This window comes from Chenopodium album, chromosome 20 (genome assembly GCF_948465745.1).
Source record: "Chenopodium album chromosome 20, dcCheAlbu1.1, whole genome shotgun sequence".
In the NCBI taxonomy this organism is placed as follows: Eukaryota; Viridiplantae; Streptophyta; class Magnoliopsida; order Caryophyllales; family Amaranthaceae; genus Chenopodium; species Chenopodium album.
In genome coordinates, this window is record NC_137853.1 from 8,886,977 (window position 1) to 8,906,045 (window position 19,069).

Genomic DNA, 19,069 nt, shown 5'->3' on the forward strand with positions numbered 1-19,069 from the left:
TTTATGAGAATTGGACGTACCTAATTTATGAAGAAAAAAGAATCCTAGGAATTGACAGTCATAATTAATTCATAGATATTACAATAACTAACCTAACATCTCACTCACATTAAATTACTTCAATTTTTTAGCATGTTTTTTTAGCTGGCTTAAATAATTTAAATTTGTAATCTTTCAATAAATTTGTTAAGGTGATTATATATCTAATATATAATATATGTAGAGTATGCATTCTTAAAGAGCATTAAGGTTTTGTTTAAGAATTGAAGGAACAAATTTTAAAACACCCTGTTATGAAAAATAGGGCAAATAAATAGGAATAGAGGAAATACTTAGGCTTAAACCGCTCAATTGAAGAAAGGAAAACAAAAACAACTTTATACTCATATATTGGGTGGATCATAAGTTTGCATTTATAAGTGATGCTCGGTCCAAAAGTTGTGTACTTAATTATAAGATGTAGTAACAAAATTAGCTAAAATTCACTCATGATTAATTAATATTTATAGAATGTGTTAATTACTGATGAACCTTGGTCATCATGTTAATATAATTCATGACATAAATTACCTTAGTACAATAGCATGGTCAAGTTTTAAGATAATTTGTACAGAGTACTAATCTCATAAAAGCCATAACACTATAAACAGAGGGTTTATTTTCACTTCCATTTTCATCAAATTAAATTGCCATAAGGCCCATAACACAATACATCTAAAGAGAAAATAGTTCCTTAACATCATTCTTAAGTAGTTAAGTATGCACAGCTAGCTATATGATCATAATTCATGTGTACATGCGTTGTTGTAATAGTAACCTCCCGAATTTAATCTGAATATAGTTTAATAATTAATTTGCAACACTATCACAATATCATGATAATAATGATCCATATTATTTTTGCAAAATTCACGTCGATATTTCAATTTTCATAATTACTACTATTGTTAATTTTCATAATTACTACTATTGTTATTTATAACGAGCATATTTCAATTCATATAACATGATCATTGTAAGAGTAAAATTCATATTATGAGTTTGTGAAATTTTTTACAAACCTTTACAACTTTTACAATTATCACTACAAGAAAAAGGGTAATTAGCGACGGCCAATGTAGTCGCAAATCCGTCGCAAAAATGGATTTGTGACGGATTTGCGACTACTTTGGTTCGTTGCCAAAGACCTCGTCGCAAATCCATTTTTGCGACTAATTTTTGGACAGTCGCAAATTTAGCGACGGATTTGCAATGCCTTTACAACTACCATTTAGCGACTAACTTTCAAATTTTAGCAACTAAATTATTGTCCGTCGTAAAATATTTGCGACGGATTAGCAACTACTTAGACCAATGTTTTAGGACTACTTTTGCGACGGATTAGCGACTACAAGACCAAACTTTTGCGACTACGAGACTAAACTTTTGCAACTACGGAGACTAGTTTAATTGCGATGGATTTGCGACTACTGAGACTAATGTTTTTTGCGACGGATTAGCAACTACTTACGAAACAAATTTTTGCGACTACAAAACTAATTAATTGTGACAAATTAACGACTACTGAGACTAATGATTTTGCAACTAATGAATCAGTCTCTAAACCAAATTTGCAGTCGCTAAATATTTGCGACTGACGATCAATATTTGAGACCATAATTTAGCGACAACCAATATCAATCACAAAAAAAGGTACCCACGCATAAATTCAAATAACCAAAATGTTAATTTTATTCAAATATCCAAAATATAATCAATTTTGTATCAATGTATTAAAAAACAATATTTAACTCATATGACTAATTGTTCCAAAAGTCACCTCCCATATAAAAAAAGCTGCTTCAAATAAGAACTAATGACAATGTAAAAGACCAGTTGTTCATAAAATTACCACCAATAAAATAAAAATCACTTAGTTGTATCACGAGAGCGGGTGACTGCAGGCGTAGGAGGCTTATAAGGACGGTAAACTTGTTTTACAAGTGATGCCATTTCCTGCAATGTTTTTTGCATAGCTAATTTTTCCTTCTTCCATGTAGCTTTTTCGATCTCATGATTTTTGACGAATTCCTTAGCACATTTTAAGCTCTCTGTCGCTATTTTTTGGCTTTCTTCCACCTTGTTATGGTTTTCTTCCGCCATCTTCTTTAGTTCTTCAACTTGAGAACTTAATTGAGAAATCATGGAAGGAGTGGAAGATGATGCAGTAGATTGAGAAGTAGGATCGCTCTTGTAATACATTTGTGAAGCACTCCCTAAACCGTAGACTTTTCCTTTCTTTTGCCCACCTACAACCTCCAAGTAGACTTTGTCGGGGTTTATCTCAATTCCTTTGTTCTTATATTCCTCAAATTTTTCCATATATTCTCCCTGCATTAAGATATGTATTAGTAACTATGATCTCAAATGTTAAAACTTAAATAAACTAAATACATTTAAATAAAAACAACTATAATAAAAATACAAGCAATGACTTGGGACATCGTCCGAGCCTAAAACTAGTTTGGACTTCTAAAACACAATTTAATTTAATTTGAGGGTGGGTGGTGATGGTTTGGAAATTCCTGAATGTGAGGGTTAGGGGTAAAATTGTCATTTTACCTCTTAATAGATGTTCCAGATTACAAAGGTACAACTATCGGGGAACAGAGGATCAGGGGTATTTTTATTATCGTTGTTTTTTTTAAAATAAAAGATGCAACACTTATAGCAAAATAATTTATGTAAGCAGTTATTAGTAAAAATTTCGACAGAGTCTCCTTTGTAAATTGAAGAATTCCCTCCTATAGGGTATGGCTTCAAAATAAACCTGTTTCAATTCACATTATGCCATACCACATTAATCATATGATTAATGCCGGCAAATCATTCTCATCCTCCAACTCAATCACACAAACAAATAAACAATCCATAATATCTCCAAACATTAACTACCATATATTTTTTTGTAATCTTAGAAAAATATATAAGTATACTCATACCATGACTTTTTGAGACTTGTCACCCATCAATTCAACTTCATCATTGCCCACACAAACAGAATGAGTGCTCTCATAGACTTCAGCAGCAGTTGGTAAAATTTCATCCTTTTTCTTTGCCTTGTATTAGAAGAAGTTGTTAGCACTTACAGAAAAACAACAAAAAAAATAGGAAGACATAGACTATAGAGCAATTGTAATAAAGACCGGTTTAGTCATCTATATTAGTGGCTAAAAAGTTTCTACTTGCTTCTATCTTATATTAAAAATCCTAAGTTTGTTGCTAAAATCATACACTTACCATTTTTTTAACCACTTGAGGAGTAGATACGCTACCTTGGCGATGGCCAGGGTCAAACTTCTCTAATGTTTGGCTAGATAACCGATTATCTCTTGCTTGGTTAGAACGTTTTACAAAATCAGGATGCTTACGCTTATTTATGAATTCAGCTCGAACAGTGTCAGTCATGAAACTAACTTGCTTATGGAGAGCCATTTTGTAAACTTGGTTCAATGTGCCCCTAAGTCGGTCCCCAGCTTTTTTGTCAAATTCTTTCCTAGCCTTAGCATCGAACTCAGGTCTCCAAGTATATGTACGCTGCATTAGAATTAACATGTAAAGTTTATAATTTAACTCAAAATAGCATATTATACATAAATCATTTTATTTCTAATTTACAACCTGATATGGCTGCAGGAGTGCAGGATATTACACAACAGCACATTATAGTAAGCCAAAGCTCAATTAACTACCAAAATTTAACGATCTATCTCATTAACATACACTAAAATATTGGCATGACGAAAACCATGGGCAACTCGTGAATCAATAATCTAGTGGTCATTTGTTTTGGTCATTTGTTTGCACTATGCTAAAAGAGGAAGAGGACAAGAGTAGTCTCTGGTGGGATTAGAAGTGCTGCTGCTATGGGTCGTGGCTGTTGGAGGTGTCGTGCTGCTGGCACTGTGCGCATCAACACTGATGCAGCGGTGTTGGAAGGGTGGGGTGTGAGCTTAGGGGCTGTGATTAGGGACTCTGATGGCAGCATTATGGTTGTGATGGTTCATAGTGTGAGTGCTCAGGTCCGGGTGGCTATGACAGAGGCTTTAACTGATCAACGCGTGCATGATTCATTGATTCTCCACAAGATTCATATCTATCAAATGTGATTTTCTGCATTAACCATAACAGCAATAATCATGAAGTAACCTAAACATACATATTTTTTTCTCCAGAAATTAGTGTTATACTGCATATAGGTCAATGAGCAAAGTGTAACATAAAGGAGAAAAGGCAAGAAGTATCTCAATAGTCAATATCCAATGAATAAGAGCAAAATCAAAGCTCCGGGTATGCAGGGCACAACTACACAATCAGTGAGAAACAAATGCAGAAATTGACCAAAAAACACCCACCACAATGATTTACGATAATTCACTTCACTCTCGAGTGGGTGAGTCTGGAGGAAATACTTATAAAGAAGAGGCACACTATTTATGAAATCATGTAATACCAATAGTAAGATGGACAGCTATTTTGGAGCAAGAAAAACAAGTTATATGTAGTAAAATGAGAGATACTAGGGAAAGAATGGATAAATTAATAAAAATGCACATACAAACACTTCTGCTTAGAGCAGTAAACAAATTCAACATCCCTTCGCTGGGACGTTGAAAAAGAAATGAATGGTATCAAAGCTATTGAAGCTTTGTATAACAGGCATTTTTCTCAATAGTTTCAACTCTCTACAGAAGAAAAACTGACCAATAGCCACCTGAGGACAGATTCACAGACTGAATAGCAGAACCCCAAACCTTTTTTTTCTTCTTTTTTTCAAATAAACTGAATTGGTACAGTAGGAGATGGGAGAGGTCAGAGACTTATGGTGTGTTATGAACACACTAGTATACTCACTTACCACCCATCCTTTTCATGACAAGAGTTAGATGATGACTTCTTGGTAGTTAGCCTGGGTCCATCTTCTACAAACTGGAACAAACCCCAAAAAAATTGAGAGAACAGGACACAAAACATCCACTATGGAGAGTGGTATGGATGTTGTGGTGGGTTGTGATAGCTGTTCTGTTTTGGCAGCAGTAGAAGACAAATGCATTTAAGTGTGAGAGTCTTTGTGAGAGGGGAAGCTGAGTATAAGTAGAATAGCAATGTAATTGAATGGCATGTTCCGTTACAGAAGGATCAAACCTAAGTCTTCTAGGACTAATAGAATTACGAAGTTCATTAAGTCAATGCACCAAACAGAAATTAGTAATCAATTAAGCTTTCCTCTAAATTCTTAGTTAATTTGAGCATAATTACATTGGTAATTATCGGTCCTTGACAGATAGAGCAAAAGGAACAGCATACAAAACACAAAACATAGTATTAAGGCTAATATGATTTAAGAGCAATGAATACAAGAGAATGTCTCAAATTCTAAACATACCTTAAACTCAGTGAACCAACGATCCCTAACCATAAGTGGCACCTTAGTAAAATTCATGTATGGGTGGTTGTAGTGTGCCTTCCAAGATTTTGTGACATTTCCACTAACGGTATGGTCATCAAACCTGATGCAAGAAAGATTAAGCACAAGCATAAATAATGATAATAAGCTACTAAGACAACAAATATAATACATAGATAAATATAACTGACCATAGCCCATCTGGTGAGAGCTCAATCTTTCCTTGTTCCACTCCATTCAAATTTTGTGGTGCCACATCATTCTCAACAGCAACATCAGCATTAGAATTTACTTGCACAGGACCATTAGAAGGTGGTGGTGTCGGTCGTGTGACCACATGATTGTCTTGATCAACCGATTGATTATTGGCTCGGACACCGCCTTGATTACCTCCCCGACCAAATTTTGAATTTTTCATGAAGGATTTCGTTTCCAAAGAACTAGAAAGATCAGAAGCACAATAATTATTTTATACATAATAACCCATAATAAAAAAAAAAAATTAAAAAAGTAAGCTCACAAATATGATCAAGAAATTTTAAAACATTTATCATATACCAAACAAATAAGATAAACACATTGTCTATTAAACAAATAAGCCCATAACAAAGCAAACACATTGAAAACTACAAGCTTAGAAATTATTCTTCTTCTTCATCCACATCATCATCATCATCCTCGTCATCGTCCTCATCATCGCTGTCAGTGTATCCTAACTCTCCATCAACCTCTTCTTCAGATTCAGATTCAGTATCATCCCATTCATCTTCTTCATGTTGTTCTTCCTCTTCACCACCTGAGCCGTCCTCCTCCATTTCATCCATATCCTCGTACATAACACCATCATCATCATCCGACGAACAAAGGGTTGGGGTCTCAGCAATGTCTACTTGGAAAATTGACTCATCGATTGGGGCATCCACACTTGACCTAGCTTTAGTCTTAAAAACAGCCCACCATTGACTCTTATCTTTCTTTAAGCTTGGATAAGAGGTAAAATACACTTGATAAACCTGATGTGCTAGAACAAAAAGATCATATGCAGGGTATTTCTTAGAGTGGTTCACATCAACTAATCTATACTGCTCATGAATATTCATGCCATTCACTGAATCCATCCAATTACATTTAAACAAGAAGGTTTTGAAGACATTTACGGTCCCCAAGTAGACCAGCTCAATGACTTCTTCTAAAATGCCGAAGTAATCAATTTCCTCCTCACTTATTACACCCACACCATAATTCATAGTTGCCTTGTGCTTTCCATAATCAAAAGTGTGAAACTTAAAGCCATTGATGTCAAATTGCCTCCATGTTTTGACTTGTCTAGACGGACCCATGGCAAGTGCTCGAATCACTTCATCAGTCTCATTAGATTCGATAACCTAATTTCAAATTCAAGCCATTAATTAATAAAATATATAACCTTAGTCATATTTAGCGAATGATATGTCGAAACTTGATTGTAAAAACTTACAAAATCCTGAAACCATTTGGAAAATTCATGTGAAAACTTGCTCCAAATATCATGTAGGTCAATACCAGGATATTTTTGCATCATCGACTCTTCAAACTTCCTATAAACCTTAAAACGTTAATAATCTAGCAAATTGCATAAAATAACTACCAATTATAGAAATTTGTACCTTTCATATTCTCCTAACGCCCCACAATTGGAAAGAACATAGTGGTGTGCATGCTTAAATTCTTTCGAATCTAAAAACCTTGTTTGGACACCTTTGCCACGACCTTTGCTAAATTGGAATAATTCTGGTATAGTTGAATCTAGATCATCATCATCAACAACATTGTGTCCTAGATCTCTAGATTTCGTATCAACATGAGGTTAAAAGTAATAAGAACAAAAGTTAGAAATCTCTTCTGTAAGATAAGCCTTGCAAATTGAGCCTTCCACTCGTGCCTTATTACCAATTTTCTTCTTCAGATGATTAAGAAATCTACAAAATATGTTAAATTGACCCATTCACATGTAAAATTATAAATCATATAGAAGAAACTTGAAAACAATGGAGTGGCTTGGGAAAATGTATATTACCTCTCAAATGGATACATCCATCTATATTGCACAGGACCACCCACTTTTACTTCATGTGGCAAATGAACGGGTAAATGAACCATTGAATTGAAAAATGCAGGTGGAAATATTTTCTCCAACTTGCATAAGATTTCTGGAATGTTTTTTTCTAAACGAGTCACATCATCAACTTTAATAGTGTAAGAGCATAGATCGCGAAAAAATTGGCTGATTTCAGTGACTGCTTTCCAAACATTATCAGGAAGAAGTTCTCTCATTGCAACGGGCAACAACCTTTTCATGAACACATGACAATCATGGCTTTTCATTCCATGTATCTTACAGGCTTGCAAATCCACACATCTACCAAAATCAGAAGCATATCCATCTGGAAACTTAAGATCTTTTATCCATTCACACAACACTCTACGTTGTGCTTTATCAAGAGTGTATGGTGCTTTTGGGAAGATCAAGCTCCCATCATCAGATTCAATAGGCTCTGAGCTTCTTCGCTTACAATATCGCTGAACATCTAGGCGAGCCTTATCTGTATCAACTGCGGTGTCTTTCACATTCATTATTGTGTGGATGAGTTGATCAAAAAAATTCTTTTCAATGTGCATAACATCTAAATTATGTCGAATCAACAAATCTTTCCAATAAGGAAGCTCCCAAAAGATGCTTTGCTTATGCCACCCTATCTTGACCTTCTTTGATTTTGTCGAACGGATTTTTGGATCAATGGACTTTGGAATCTCCTTAACCTGCTCCCATAGTTGATGGCCCGTCAATATTAGAGGAGGCAATCGAGTTTCTGCTCTTTTTTTGGAAAAAGCTGTTCGGTTTTTTCTATAAGGATGTGTAGGTGGGAGAAATTGACGGTGACTATCAAACCATGATACTTAGAGTCGTTGTCTAGCCAAAAAGATCTATGCTTGTCCATGCAGTATGGACAAGCCATCTTTCCCGATGTAGTCCAACCAGATAACATCCCAAACGCAGGAAAGTCACTAACCGTCCATAAAAGGGCAGCTCGTAACTTGAAATTTTGCTTTGTGGATACATCATATGTCATTGTACCTACTTCCTATAAAGATTTCAATTCGTCAATCAAGGGTTGCATGTACACATCCAAGTTCCCTTTTGGGTTTTTAGGACCCGGAATGAGCAAGGATAAAAACATAAACGGCTTCTTCATACATAACCATGGAGGCAAGTTATATGGGGTAACAATTACTGGCCAACAAGAATATTGCCTTCCAAATTTTCCATGTGCTGAGAAACCATCTGTGCATAGACCCAATCTAACATGACGGGGCTCACTTGCAAAATCCTTGTATGTGTTATCAAGATTTTTCCATGCTTCACTATCACTTGGATGGGCGAGTGTTCCACTTACCCTAGGATTTTTTGAATGCCACTGCATTTCATGTGCAAGGTCTTTGGTCGCATAGAGCCTTTGCAACCTTGGCGCGATCGGGAAGTAGAATAACACTTTGGCCGGCACACATTTTCCACGAGAAGTCTTCTTATAACGCTCTCCCCCGCATTTCGAACACTTTTCAAGGTGAGCTTTATCCTTCCAAAATAACATGCATCCTTTAGGGCATGCATGTATCTTCTCATGAGGAAGTTCAAGGCCCTTTACCACCTTTTTAGTGTCATAGTACATCTTGGACATTGAATTCTCATCAGGAATTACTTCACTAATGAGCGATGAAATATTATCGACAAATCTATGGGGCAAGTTGTATTCACACTTCAAGCTCGTAATCCTTGAAGCCATCTCTAAAACAGATAATCGACTTCCTTCATACAATGGTTTTTGTGTTGCTGCTAACATCTCAAAAAACTTCTTAACTTGAGGATTAGGTTCTTCTTCAACAATCCGAATATCTTCATGCATTGGATCACCATCAACTTGACCAAATGCATCAATAATCATGTCAACATACGGATCCGACGGCTCATCTGATGCTTTTAAAGAATCAAAATCCTCTCCATGACAAACCCATTCATAGTAGTCATTAAGAAATCCTTTTTTATACAAATGCTCTATTACACTTTCAACATCTAAAAAAGGAACATTTTTACATCACTTTGAACAAGGGCATCTGATCTTTGAAGATTCTTGAAAATCACGGTGTTGTTTAGCAAACTCAATAAACTCTCGCACGCCAATTGTGAACTCTTTTTTTAGTAGTCGACCTTCTAATCTCTCATACATCCATTTTCGATTCAATTTCTCCATGATCCTAACTGCTAAACGACATTAATAATCATACACATATATGTAATATAGTCTTCTTATATATGTAATTTATTCTTATTATATATGTTACTTAGTTATTTAGGCAATTACTTAGAAGACAAAATAAAGATAAGCAAGAAAAGGTGCAGCAGTTAAGTCATATAGTGTATACACAATCCTTTTTCTTTATTTTTGAAACAATGGAAACAAAAGTGTTCAATATTCATTTGGTGGGACAACATAAATATAGAGAAACCAAAAAAAGAAACTTAATAGGAACAAAAAAATATAAAAAAAAAAACATAATGCATCAATGTATGTATCCACGATTCGCATATGCTTATAGTGAAACAAGCAGAACAAAACAATGATAGGTACAAATCAATTTATTTTACCAAATCAGGGAACAAAATTTAAGAACAGCGGAAACTACATACATCAAAATATGAAGCATCATATATATGAGAATAGGATATCTAGTGTTAAGGAAAAATATAAGAAAAATAATCTAAAAATATTATATAGGGATTTAAGTCAGTCTGACTAATTCATTTATATAAAATCCTGTTTATAAGTTTCTGTCATATAAACTATCAATTACAACATCTATATAAACATATTGCAGAGAGTATTTACATTGTCAGATATTATTCATTCTGCAGTATACAATTCTGCCACAATTCTGGCACCTAAGACACAAAATTACTGCAATATAATAAATTCAAAACCAGGTAATGCAATGGTTATTATTTATCCTAAATTCAAAACCAGGTAACGAAACCTAAATTCGGCAACAGTGCAACACCACAAGATCAACCACAGCTAACTAAATTAAAATTCTTTAGGAAACCTAATCTTGGTTATTATTTATCCTCTTCATCATTGTCATTTCTATCCTTAATTACAATGTAAAAATGCATATACATTTCACTTAATTATTATTTCAATTTCTGAAAATTATACAGAGAATTCGAACAGATCCAGACCTTGCAAATTTCAGCAGTGCAAATAAAATCAGTCATTAAGAAATTAAAAATAATTAGGGCTTTTTGAATAATAAATCATGTTTTAATGGTTTTTTAATAATTGACTTCAAAAATAACCCAAAAATTCGCAATTGCCTGTCAAACAAAATCAATTCAATCTTCGCAATAAACCAGATTAAATTCAATTCAATCAATTCACAACTCATTTGATTCGCAATTCAATCAATTCGAAATTTAAAATCAATTCGCAATTTGCAAACGAAACTAGACTAAAATTAAAAAATTGGACAAAATACTCAATTATACTAAATCGCAATTAGCAAATTGCAATACGAGAAATATTGAATGGACACTAGGAAGAGGAAGCATGCGACTAACCGGAGAGGAGATGGATGGCGCAACGGCGACCGATGAAGACGACGTGGGTTTGATCTGAAGTTCTGAATTGCACTGGCCTTCGTTTTTTGTCCTTTGTTTTTTTTGTGAGGATGAAGAGTATCGAGCACTCGAGCAGCAATGTTTGTAAATAAGGAGTGATGAATTTATTTTTTTAAGGAAGGATTGATATAATTGTTTATTGTATTTTTTGGCGGCAACAACTTATTGTACTACTTTTACTAAGGGTTTTTATATTTCCGTACCAAAAAAAAACTTATTACTACCTCCGTTAATTGTTTTGTGCAACTTTGAGGGGGTTTTCGGTTACCAATGCAAAATTTGAGGGGTATAGATTAACGATTGATTTGTAAAAGTAATTAAAGTTGGGAGGAGAGATAATGGTAGGCCACCCCCATGTGTTTTGGTGGGGAAATCAATCAATTTTAGAGGGAATCACTTACCCACCGAAATTTTCAGCCAAAATTCAAAAGGTTTGAATTTTTTTGGTGGGATTTTAATTCCCTCCAACAGATTTAAAAAAAAAAAAGCAGCTTGTCATTTAAATTGCATAAGAAGTTCCACATTCCATTCATTGTTTTAGAGGCTTATAAATACTAGCCCCAAACTACCAAAAGACAATAAATGTTCCACCATTAATTACAAACATTCTGTTTTCCAAATCATGAAATTGTTTGCCAAAAGTTAGCACTAAGCACCCTAAATTAGCCCATAATTAGTCAAAAAAATTAATTAGTGCTGCACAAAATCTTCACATAAAACCGTCATCATCTTGCTTTATCTACACAAAAGGAAGGGCTGCTTCATCTCCTCAAAAACCATCATCAGCTAGCCTATCAACATCTATAGCAATCTGCAAACACACAAGTACAAAACCAGCCATGGCAGAGTTTGATGAATCTCTGTTTTATGATGTTGACCAATTATTGACAGAGGAAGAGTTGGCAGAATTATACTTTGATGTAGAGGAGGAGATGCAAGATGAAGACATTGAGCAATACGATTCTGAAAATGAGAATATGCAGCAAGAGGATGATACAGAAAATGGGACTCATGTATCAGAACCAGAAGCTGAAGTTCAGGGCATGCAAGATGACCAACAAGGCACTCAGAGCATTAACAGGAAACAACTAACAATGCAACAAAGAAGACAGATTGTTGATGCAATGTTGTGCAAAATGCAAGATGGTAATTTGCCAAGAGGTTATAAAGTGTAACTTTCAATTCAATTCCATGTTCACAAATCAACAATTACAAGGATATTCACTGACATTAAAAAAACAGATGGCTCAGGGAAATTTGATTGATGTCAGGTCTAAGAAAATAGGCAGAACAGGTCCAAAACCAAGGGAATTCACAGATGAATTTCTACAGTCAGTGCCCCTTCATTTAAGGCAGAGTGAAAGGTCTTATGCATCAGCACTGAATATTTCTCATGTCACTCTTCATTATTTGAAGAAAAATGGGAGGTTGAGAACACATACTGCAAGTAACAAGCCAGCACTTTCATCTGACCATAAAGTAGCAAGAATGAAGTGGGTTCTATCTCATATTAATCCTGTCTTAGGAAATGAGGACCCAACATTTGAAGATATGGACAGAGTAATACACATTGATGAGAAATGGTTCTACTTGAACCCAGACAAGAGGAGATTTTATCTCCTTCCAAGTGAAGAAGATCCATACATGGCACAACAATCAAGAAGGTTTAAGTTAAAGGCCATGTTCATGGCACTAATTGGGAAGCCACTTTATGGGACTAATGGGGAACTCATTCATGATGGGAAATATGGAATATTCCCTTTTACAGTTCAAGAGAGGGCTAAGAAATCAAGTAAAAACAGAGCAGCAGGAACAATGGTCACAAAGGCCCTCCAAAATGTAAACAGAGAAGTCATTAGAGAAATGTTGCTCAACAAAGTTATACCAGCTATAATTGCTAAGTGGCCTGAAAGTCAGCCTAAGAATGTAATTATTCAGTGGGATAATGCAAGACCACATCAAATACCTACAGATGATGAGTTTATTGCAGCAACAACAGCAAATGGATTCAACATACATTTTGTCTTCCAGCCAGCACAATCACCAGATTTAAATGTGTTGGATTTAGGATTGTTTAGGTCTATTCAATCTTTACAGTACCAGTCCTTTCCCAAAAATGTAGATGAACTTGTTGAGAAAGTTATTGAGTCATATAACACCTTCAAACCAGAAGTGAACAAGTACATTTGGGTCACTTTATAGAGATGCATGATCAAGATACTGAAAGCAGAAGGAGGTAACAAGTACAAAATCCCACACATGAACAAGAAAAAGCTAGAAAATCTGGGAACTCTGCCAAATGTTGTGCATGTTCAGAAGGAAGTAGTAACAGAGGTTGTGGAGTATCTAAACACAATGTTTAGGCCAGCACCTCAAGGTAATCATGATGCAGAGGAGGACATGGAGGTGGATGCAGACTAAGTCAAGGAAAGAAACAGACTCAGAACATCAACATGTACTGCCACACATAACCATCTACAGTGTGTAGTTCTTTTTTTGGGCACTATTTTTATTAGTCTTGTTTATGACTAGGTGGTTAGGTGTATTTTGTAATGGATAATGTGATAGACCACTAAGGCAGTGATATGTTAGTTGTTGTGTAATAGGCTTTTTGTAGCCACATTTTGAATGGAATGAAAGGAATGAATGCATTATGAGGTATGAAAAACAATCCATCAGAAGAATACTTGAATCTTGAATACAGCAAATTAAACAAGTTTGCCTCAACAACCATCCCATTATTGTGATAGTTGGAGCAAATAACTTGTTCAATTTGTAATTCAATTGAGTCCCTTCATCATATGGACTTCAATTTAAACAATGTACTCAGAGTAATATTGGGACTCCCTACTGAGTAATACACAAGCAGCAAAGGGGGACTCAAACATGTACCACTGTTCTCTACACAATTGATCATTGAGAACAAGACATAAAAATCAGAAGTTCACCACAATAAACCAATAACTAGGTAGCATCATCATTCATCAATCAAATTCCCTTTTCAAGCCATAAGTAATTCATGCCAAATAAACCAACAACAACAACTATCCAAACAATCAACCAACATCATAAATAAACAAAGATATACATACTCAACCCATAATATAGCCAACACAACAGTAGAGACCAGCATCATGAACAAACCACCATCAACAGCAAGGTAATCAATTAACCATCTCCATAGGACAGTCCAATAGTATAACTAGGGCCAACAAATTACCAATACTTTTCAGAGTAGAAAAGAGCAACCAATTAACCAACAACAATTATCCATTTCCAATTAACCAACAACAACAACAATTAACCATATTCAATTAACCAACAACAACAATTAACCAGTCCAAACAATCCACCACCAACAATTATCCATTTCCAATTAACCAACAACAACAACAATTAACCATATTCAATTAACCAACAACAACAATTAACCAGTCCAAACAATCCACCAACAACAATTATCCATTTCCAATTAACCAACAAGAACAACAATTATCCATATTCAATTAACCAACAACAACAATTAACCAGTCCAAACAATCCACCAACAACAATTAACCACTCCAAACAATCCACCAACAACATAAATAACCAGCCCAAACAATCCACCAACATCACCAATAACTCAAAAAATCCGTCAACATCATCAGCTTCAATTGACCAACAACAACAATTCATCATGTTGAAACCAATTACCCAGCACATAATCACAAGTAAATAACCAATATAGCATAGAATCAAGTAACAGCGACTCATAATCACAAGTAAATAACCAATATAGCATAGAATCAAGTAAGAGGGACTCATAAATTTAAAATAAAGAAATTAGGGTTAGGAATCGTTACGAGAGCAGTTAATCGGAGGGTTGAACCCTAGGGTTCAGCCGCCTCACAGAGCAGTGCACCACAGGAACAGAACTAGAGTCAGATTCCGGTTCAAGAGACAGAGGTGCCTCATCAGCCTCCTCATCAGATGAAAGGACGATGAGTTCCTCATCAGGAAGCCCACGCATCCTTCGCAACGCTACACGCGCCGCCTTCCGAGTAGCACGCACCTTAAAGGGAGGCCTCTCCCTCTTAGATCTAGGTTTTATTGGAGGAGCCGCACTCCCCTCTCTAGTTTCCGCCACCATTTCCACCTGAATCTCAGAAAAATCAAGGGACTTCCTACGGGACTGACCCTCTCACTCCTCCCTCTTTTTTTTTTCTTCCTCATCAACACTTTTCAGCACTTGACCCAGAGCCCGATACGTGTATAACGTACAATAGGGACCCGTTTCACTGGACTCGTAGAAAGCACGAGGGAAGGATGAACCAGTCTCAAAGCAGTCTATGAGATTCTGGATCAAGTTCTCTTCACCCTTGTCGTTGGTGGCCATGTAAGCTTCTTTCAACGGATCTAGGTTTATCATGGTTGACAGAGGATGTGAGGTTGAAAAAGAGAGAAGGAGAGGAGTTTAGATCTGGAGAGATGAAGTGTGAAATCAAAGAAGAAGAGGAGAGAGAGAGAAACCCCAAATGATGAACTAGGGTTCATCAGTAGAAATATCCAGAAGAAATAGAGGAGGCAAATCATCGCAATTAATTGTAGGTGGTTGAGGATGTGAGTGGGAATTGGGGTAATAAATGGAGGGAGTCATTAGTTTAGGGAATCTGATTAGATTAGAGTAGATGTAAGGTTAGTGTAATTAAGTTAGACTAAGGGTAACAATTAAAAAAGGGGGTTGTTATTCGACGCCCGCAAATTACTCAAATCGCCCGCAAATTATGAATGAATTTACGTTATTACCCCCAATCTCTAACTTAACCTCTTTCTCTCTCCTCACTTAAAATCACCACCACCACCAACCAACACCACCACCGCCACTGCCACCGACGTAAAACAACATCCACCACTTTAAATCACCACCACCACCGCTTTATTTTTTTTCGCCGGAAAAGTAGACGAACCGTCCTGTCTAGGTGGTTCAACCATGGTCAAACAGCCTAGGGAAAACGGTTTGACCGTGGTCAAACCGCCCAGGCTAGGCGGTTCGACCGTGGTCAAAACGCCCAGGCTAGGCGGTTCAACCATGGTCAAACCGTATTGCCTAGGCGGTTTGACCGTGGTCAAACCGTTTGGCGGTTTGACCGTGGTCAAACCGCCTAGGCAATACGGTTTGACCATGGTTGAACCGCCTAGCCTGGGCGTTTTGACCACGGTCAAACCGTATTGCCTGAGCGGTTTGACCATGGTCAAATCGCTTTTTTAGGGCGGTTGGAGCATTTTCCGGCAAAAAAAAATTATTTAGTCATCCGCAGTGGAGATGCGACATTTGGGGGGTGGTTATTGGGCGGCGGTGGACTGTGGTGGGGGTGGTTGTTGGGTGGTGGTGGACAGTGGTGAGGGTGGTTATTAGGCGGAGGTGGGCAGTAGTGGCGGTTGTTTGGCGGTTTGGCACTAGGGGTAACATTGTAATTTCATTCATTAAATGCGGGCGATGTGATAAATTTGTGGGCGTCGTTTAGCGAGGGACTAAGTAAGGGTAATTCAGTAATTTCCACCTTTTTTTTTACTAAAAATAGTAAGAAAATGGAAAGTTGCACATAACTCCGATCATCCCAAAATGGCAAAAGTTGCACAAAACAATTAACGGAGGTAGTATATATTAAGGGTTTTAATTCCTTTTTAATAAATTTTAAAAACAATAGTAGCAACTACCATGTTAGTTGCAATATGAGTCGCAAATTTTTAAAAAAAATTGTTTCAAATTTGTTAGCCTTAGCAACTGCAATTTAGTCGCAAAAAGTTGTAAGAATGTCGCAGATTAGCGACCGAATAGCAACTATTATAAAATATGTTGCAAATTTGCGACAACTCATTTTTTGCAGTCGCAAAAATAATTTTTGCAACTAATTATTATGGTAGTCACAAATATTAGTTGCTAATTAGCGACCGCATAGCAACTACTGCAAAATCAGTTGCAAAATTTGCGACTGCTCGTCTTTTTCAGTCACAAAAATAATTTTTGCAACTGATTATTATGGTAGTCGCAAAAATCAGTCGCTAATTCAACTTTTTCTTGTAGTAATATATGATTATACTTGTATATTACTAAAAACAAGCACTCTCCTCAATTATAATCAACAAACCTATATGATTGATAGGATCTTGATATCATTATTATTAGCAATGTTTAAGGTTTATTATTGGCTAGATTTCCAATGAAATTAAAGAAAGTTGTTCCAAGGTAATGAGAATGTCATGAACCCATAATTTGAAGCAGAAGTGATTAAATGAGTCCAATACTCCAACGTGCGAGCTGACACTCTCACGTGTTATCTGCTTTGACTAAATTGAAGTTACAACTGTAAGATTACATTACATGTACTAACTCAACTTACTGCCTCACCACTCACATCAACTCATTAATTTTATACCTACCTAGCTTCTTATTAGAGTATATACTCATATTATTTAATACCAAGTACTATAATATATGATTCGGATATTAAAAATTTAATTCGTTCCCCCTCAAAATAAGGCCATCATTCTTCCACCATTCCATATAATATAAACCAAAATACAAGTATGTTTGATTTCATGAGTTGGAAGACAGTTTTACATGATTTTAGGGAAATAATATAGTGATTAATGAACTTGGTTTCGCTAATCACCGCGTATTGTCGTGCAAGTACTTTGACATGTCCTAGCATGATAGTTGCACGTCCTACTTTAGGTTGTTTAATTTATAATTAGTATAATGTAACCCTTCTAAATCTATTTAAACATTTCTTAATTAAGGCATAATGGTTTTTTTTGTTTGAAGGGACAAAGTTTAATTCTACGTTTAATTTATTAGTTAAATATGAATTTTTGGACATATATATAGTCACTGAACAAGTCAATATAAACCGTACGTAGCTATAATGGATTACTCTCTTTGACCCCTTTAAGCTTTTCCATTTCTTGCATAATATTTGGCGTTATAAAAAATTTCAATCTAGATTGTCTATGTAGTAGATTCATAAGATATAATAAAATTTTCAAGTTAATCAATAAAACTTATTCACTATTATTTCTACATGCTAGAGGAAAATCAAATTGCATACATAGTGGATTAAATATTAGAGAGTCCAACATAAATACAAAATGTAATAAGCTAAGCTCATTTCAATTCAATCCAAGTACATCTCTTGTTGCCCCCTTATGTAACCCATTATAATTTGCTTTCAATGCTGAGCTTTGCAAGTATTGCAACTACTAATCTCTATTAGATGTGGGTATGTAAATAATTTAATAATTAATTCACCCATATGCTTTGCAAGAATTGAACCACAAACGTTTATATTAATTCATCCCTTTTTGTTATGATGTTGAAATGATACATCATATATTCATATGCTTGAATATTGATAAGCATAGCTTTAAAATAATTAAGCTTTAAAATAATTAAGTTTGTTCAAAAACTCCTCATAACATTACTTTAATCAGTTTTCGTACAAGTTTCACATACTTGCTTGTATCATTTAGGTGTGTACATGTATATATGTGTTTTGGCTCTTTCATGCACAATGCCGTTTTCCCCTCATTTTTAATAGAATGTTCCTTTTTATACTAACAACGAACAACCATATATATTTAATTTTTGCTATGTTTAATTATTTTACAAGCATTATACTCAACTTAATATTTCAGTATGTCAATCAATGTACAAATAAACTAAAGATCGTGGCCAATCAGCCACCCCAAAAAAAAGTCTAAAGATCATGACCACTCGATAAATACAATTAATTAGTGAGGTACACTGCAACATACTTACTTCATAGTGGTGTATGCCAATATCCTTCTTTCCATTTAACTATTTTTCTTTTATTTTGGAATAGGTACTTAGGGTATATTTTTTATAAGAAAATGCAATGACTTGTTATAAG

At 35.4% G+C, this 19,069-nt stretch overlaps 3 protein-coding genes across 3 annotated transcripts; 1 reads left to right on the forward strand and 2 right to left on the reverse strand.

The window, feature by feature from the left end:
• Window positions 1-1,713: 1,713 nt before the first annotated feature.
• On the reverse strand, window positions 1,714-6,146 carry LOC145598818 (uncharacterized). The gene is made up of 5 exons (XM_081655205.1): window positions 5,638-6,146; window positions 5,426-5,549; window positions 3,280-3,576; window positions 2,982-3,098; window positions 1,714-2,370 (listed from the first exon to the last, which is right to left on the reverse strand). The coding sequence occupies exons 1-5, from the start codon at window positions 5,862-5,864 to the stop codon at window positions 1,909-1,911; spliced, it is 1,227 nt and encodes a 408-aa protein (XP_081511331.1). The 5' UTR covers window positions 5,865-6,146; the 3' UTR covers window positions 1,714-1,908.
• Window positions 6,088-8,556, reverse strand: LOC145596752 (uncharacterized). The gene is made up of 5 exons (XM_081652955.1): window positions 8,362-8,556; window positions 7,503-8,245; window positions 7,093-7,269; window positions 6,924-7,023; window positions 6,088-6,831 (listed from the first exon to the last, which is right to left on the reverse strand). Exons 1-5 carry the CDS (start codon window positions 8,554-8,556, stop codon window positions 6,088-6,090), a joined length of 1,959 nt encoding a protein of 652 aa, XP_081509081.1.
• Window positions 8,557-12,398: 3,842 nt separating this feature from the next.
• LOC145596754 (uncharacterized) lies at window positions 12,399-13,358 on the forward strand. Its single transcript, XM_081652956.1, has one exon. It carries the CDS (start codon window positions 12,399-12,401, stop codon window positions 13,356-13,358), a length of 960 nt encoding a protein of 319 aa, XP_081509082.1.
• The last annotated feature ends 5,711 nt before the right edge of the window (window positions 13,359-19,069 follow it).

Bases quoted from the DNA above. Each gene is read 5' to 3' on its own strand.
- LOC145598818 (XM_081655205.1), bottom strand. From the start codon at position 5,864: ATGAAAAATTCAAAATTTGGTCGGGGAGGTAATCAAGGCGGTGTCCGA. The intron at 3,577-5,425 runs GTATGTTTAGAA...ATTCTAATGCAG, and splicing joins GTTGGTTCACTGAGTTTAAG to CGTACATATACTTGGAGACC. The intron at 3,099-3,279 runs GTAAGTGTATGA...TTCTAATACAAG, and splicing joins CTCAAGTGGTTAAAAAAATG to GCAAAGAAAAAGGATGAAAT.
- LOC145596752 (XM_081652955.1), bottom strand. From the start codon at position 8,556: ATGACATATGATGTATCCACAAAGCAAAATTTCAAGTTACGAGCTGCC. The intron at 8,246-8,361 runs GTCAATTTCTCC...CTATGGGAGCAG, and splicing joins ATCATGGTTTGATAGTCACC to GTTAAGGAGATTCCAAAGTC. The intron at 7,270-7,502 runs GTAATATACATT...TACGAAATCTAG, and splicing joins TGGATGTATCCATTTGAGAG to AGATCTAGGACACAATGTTG.
- LOC145596754 (XM_081652956.1), top strand. From the start codon at position 12,399: ATGGCTCAGGGAAATTTGATTGATGTCAGGTCTAAGAAAATAGGCAGA.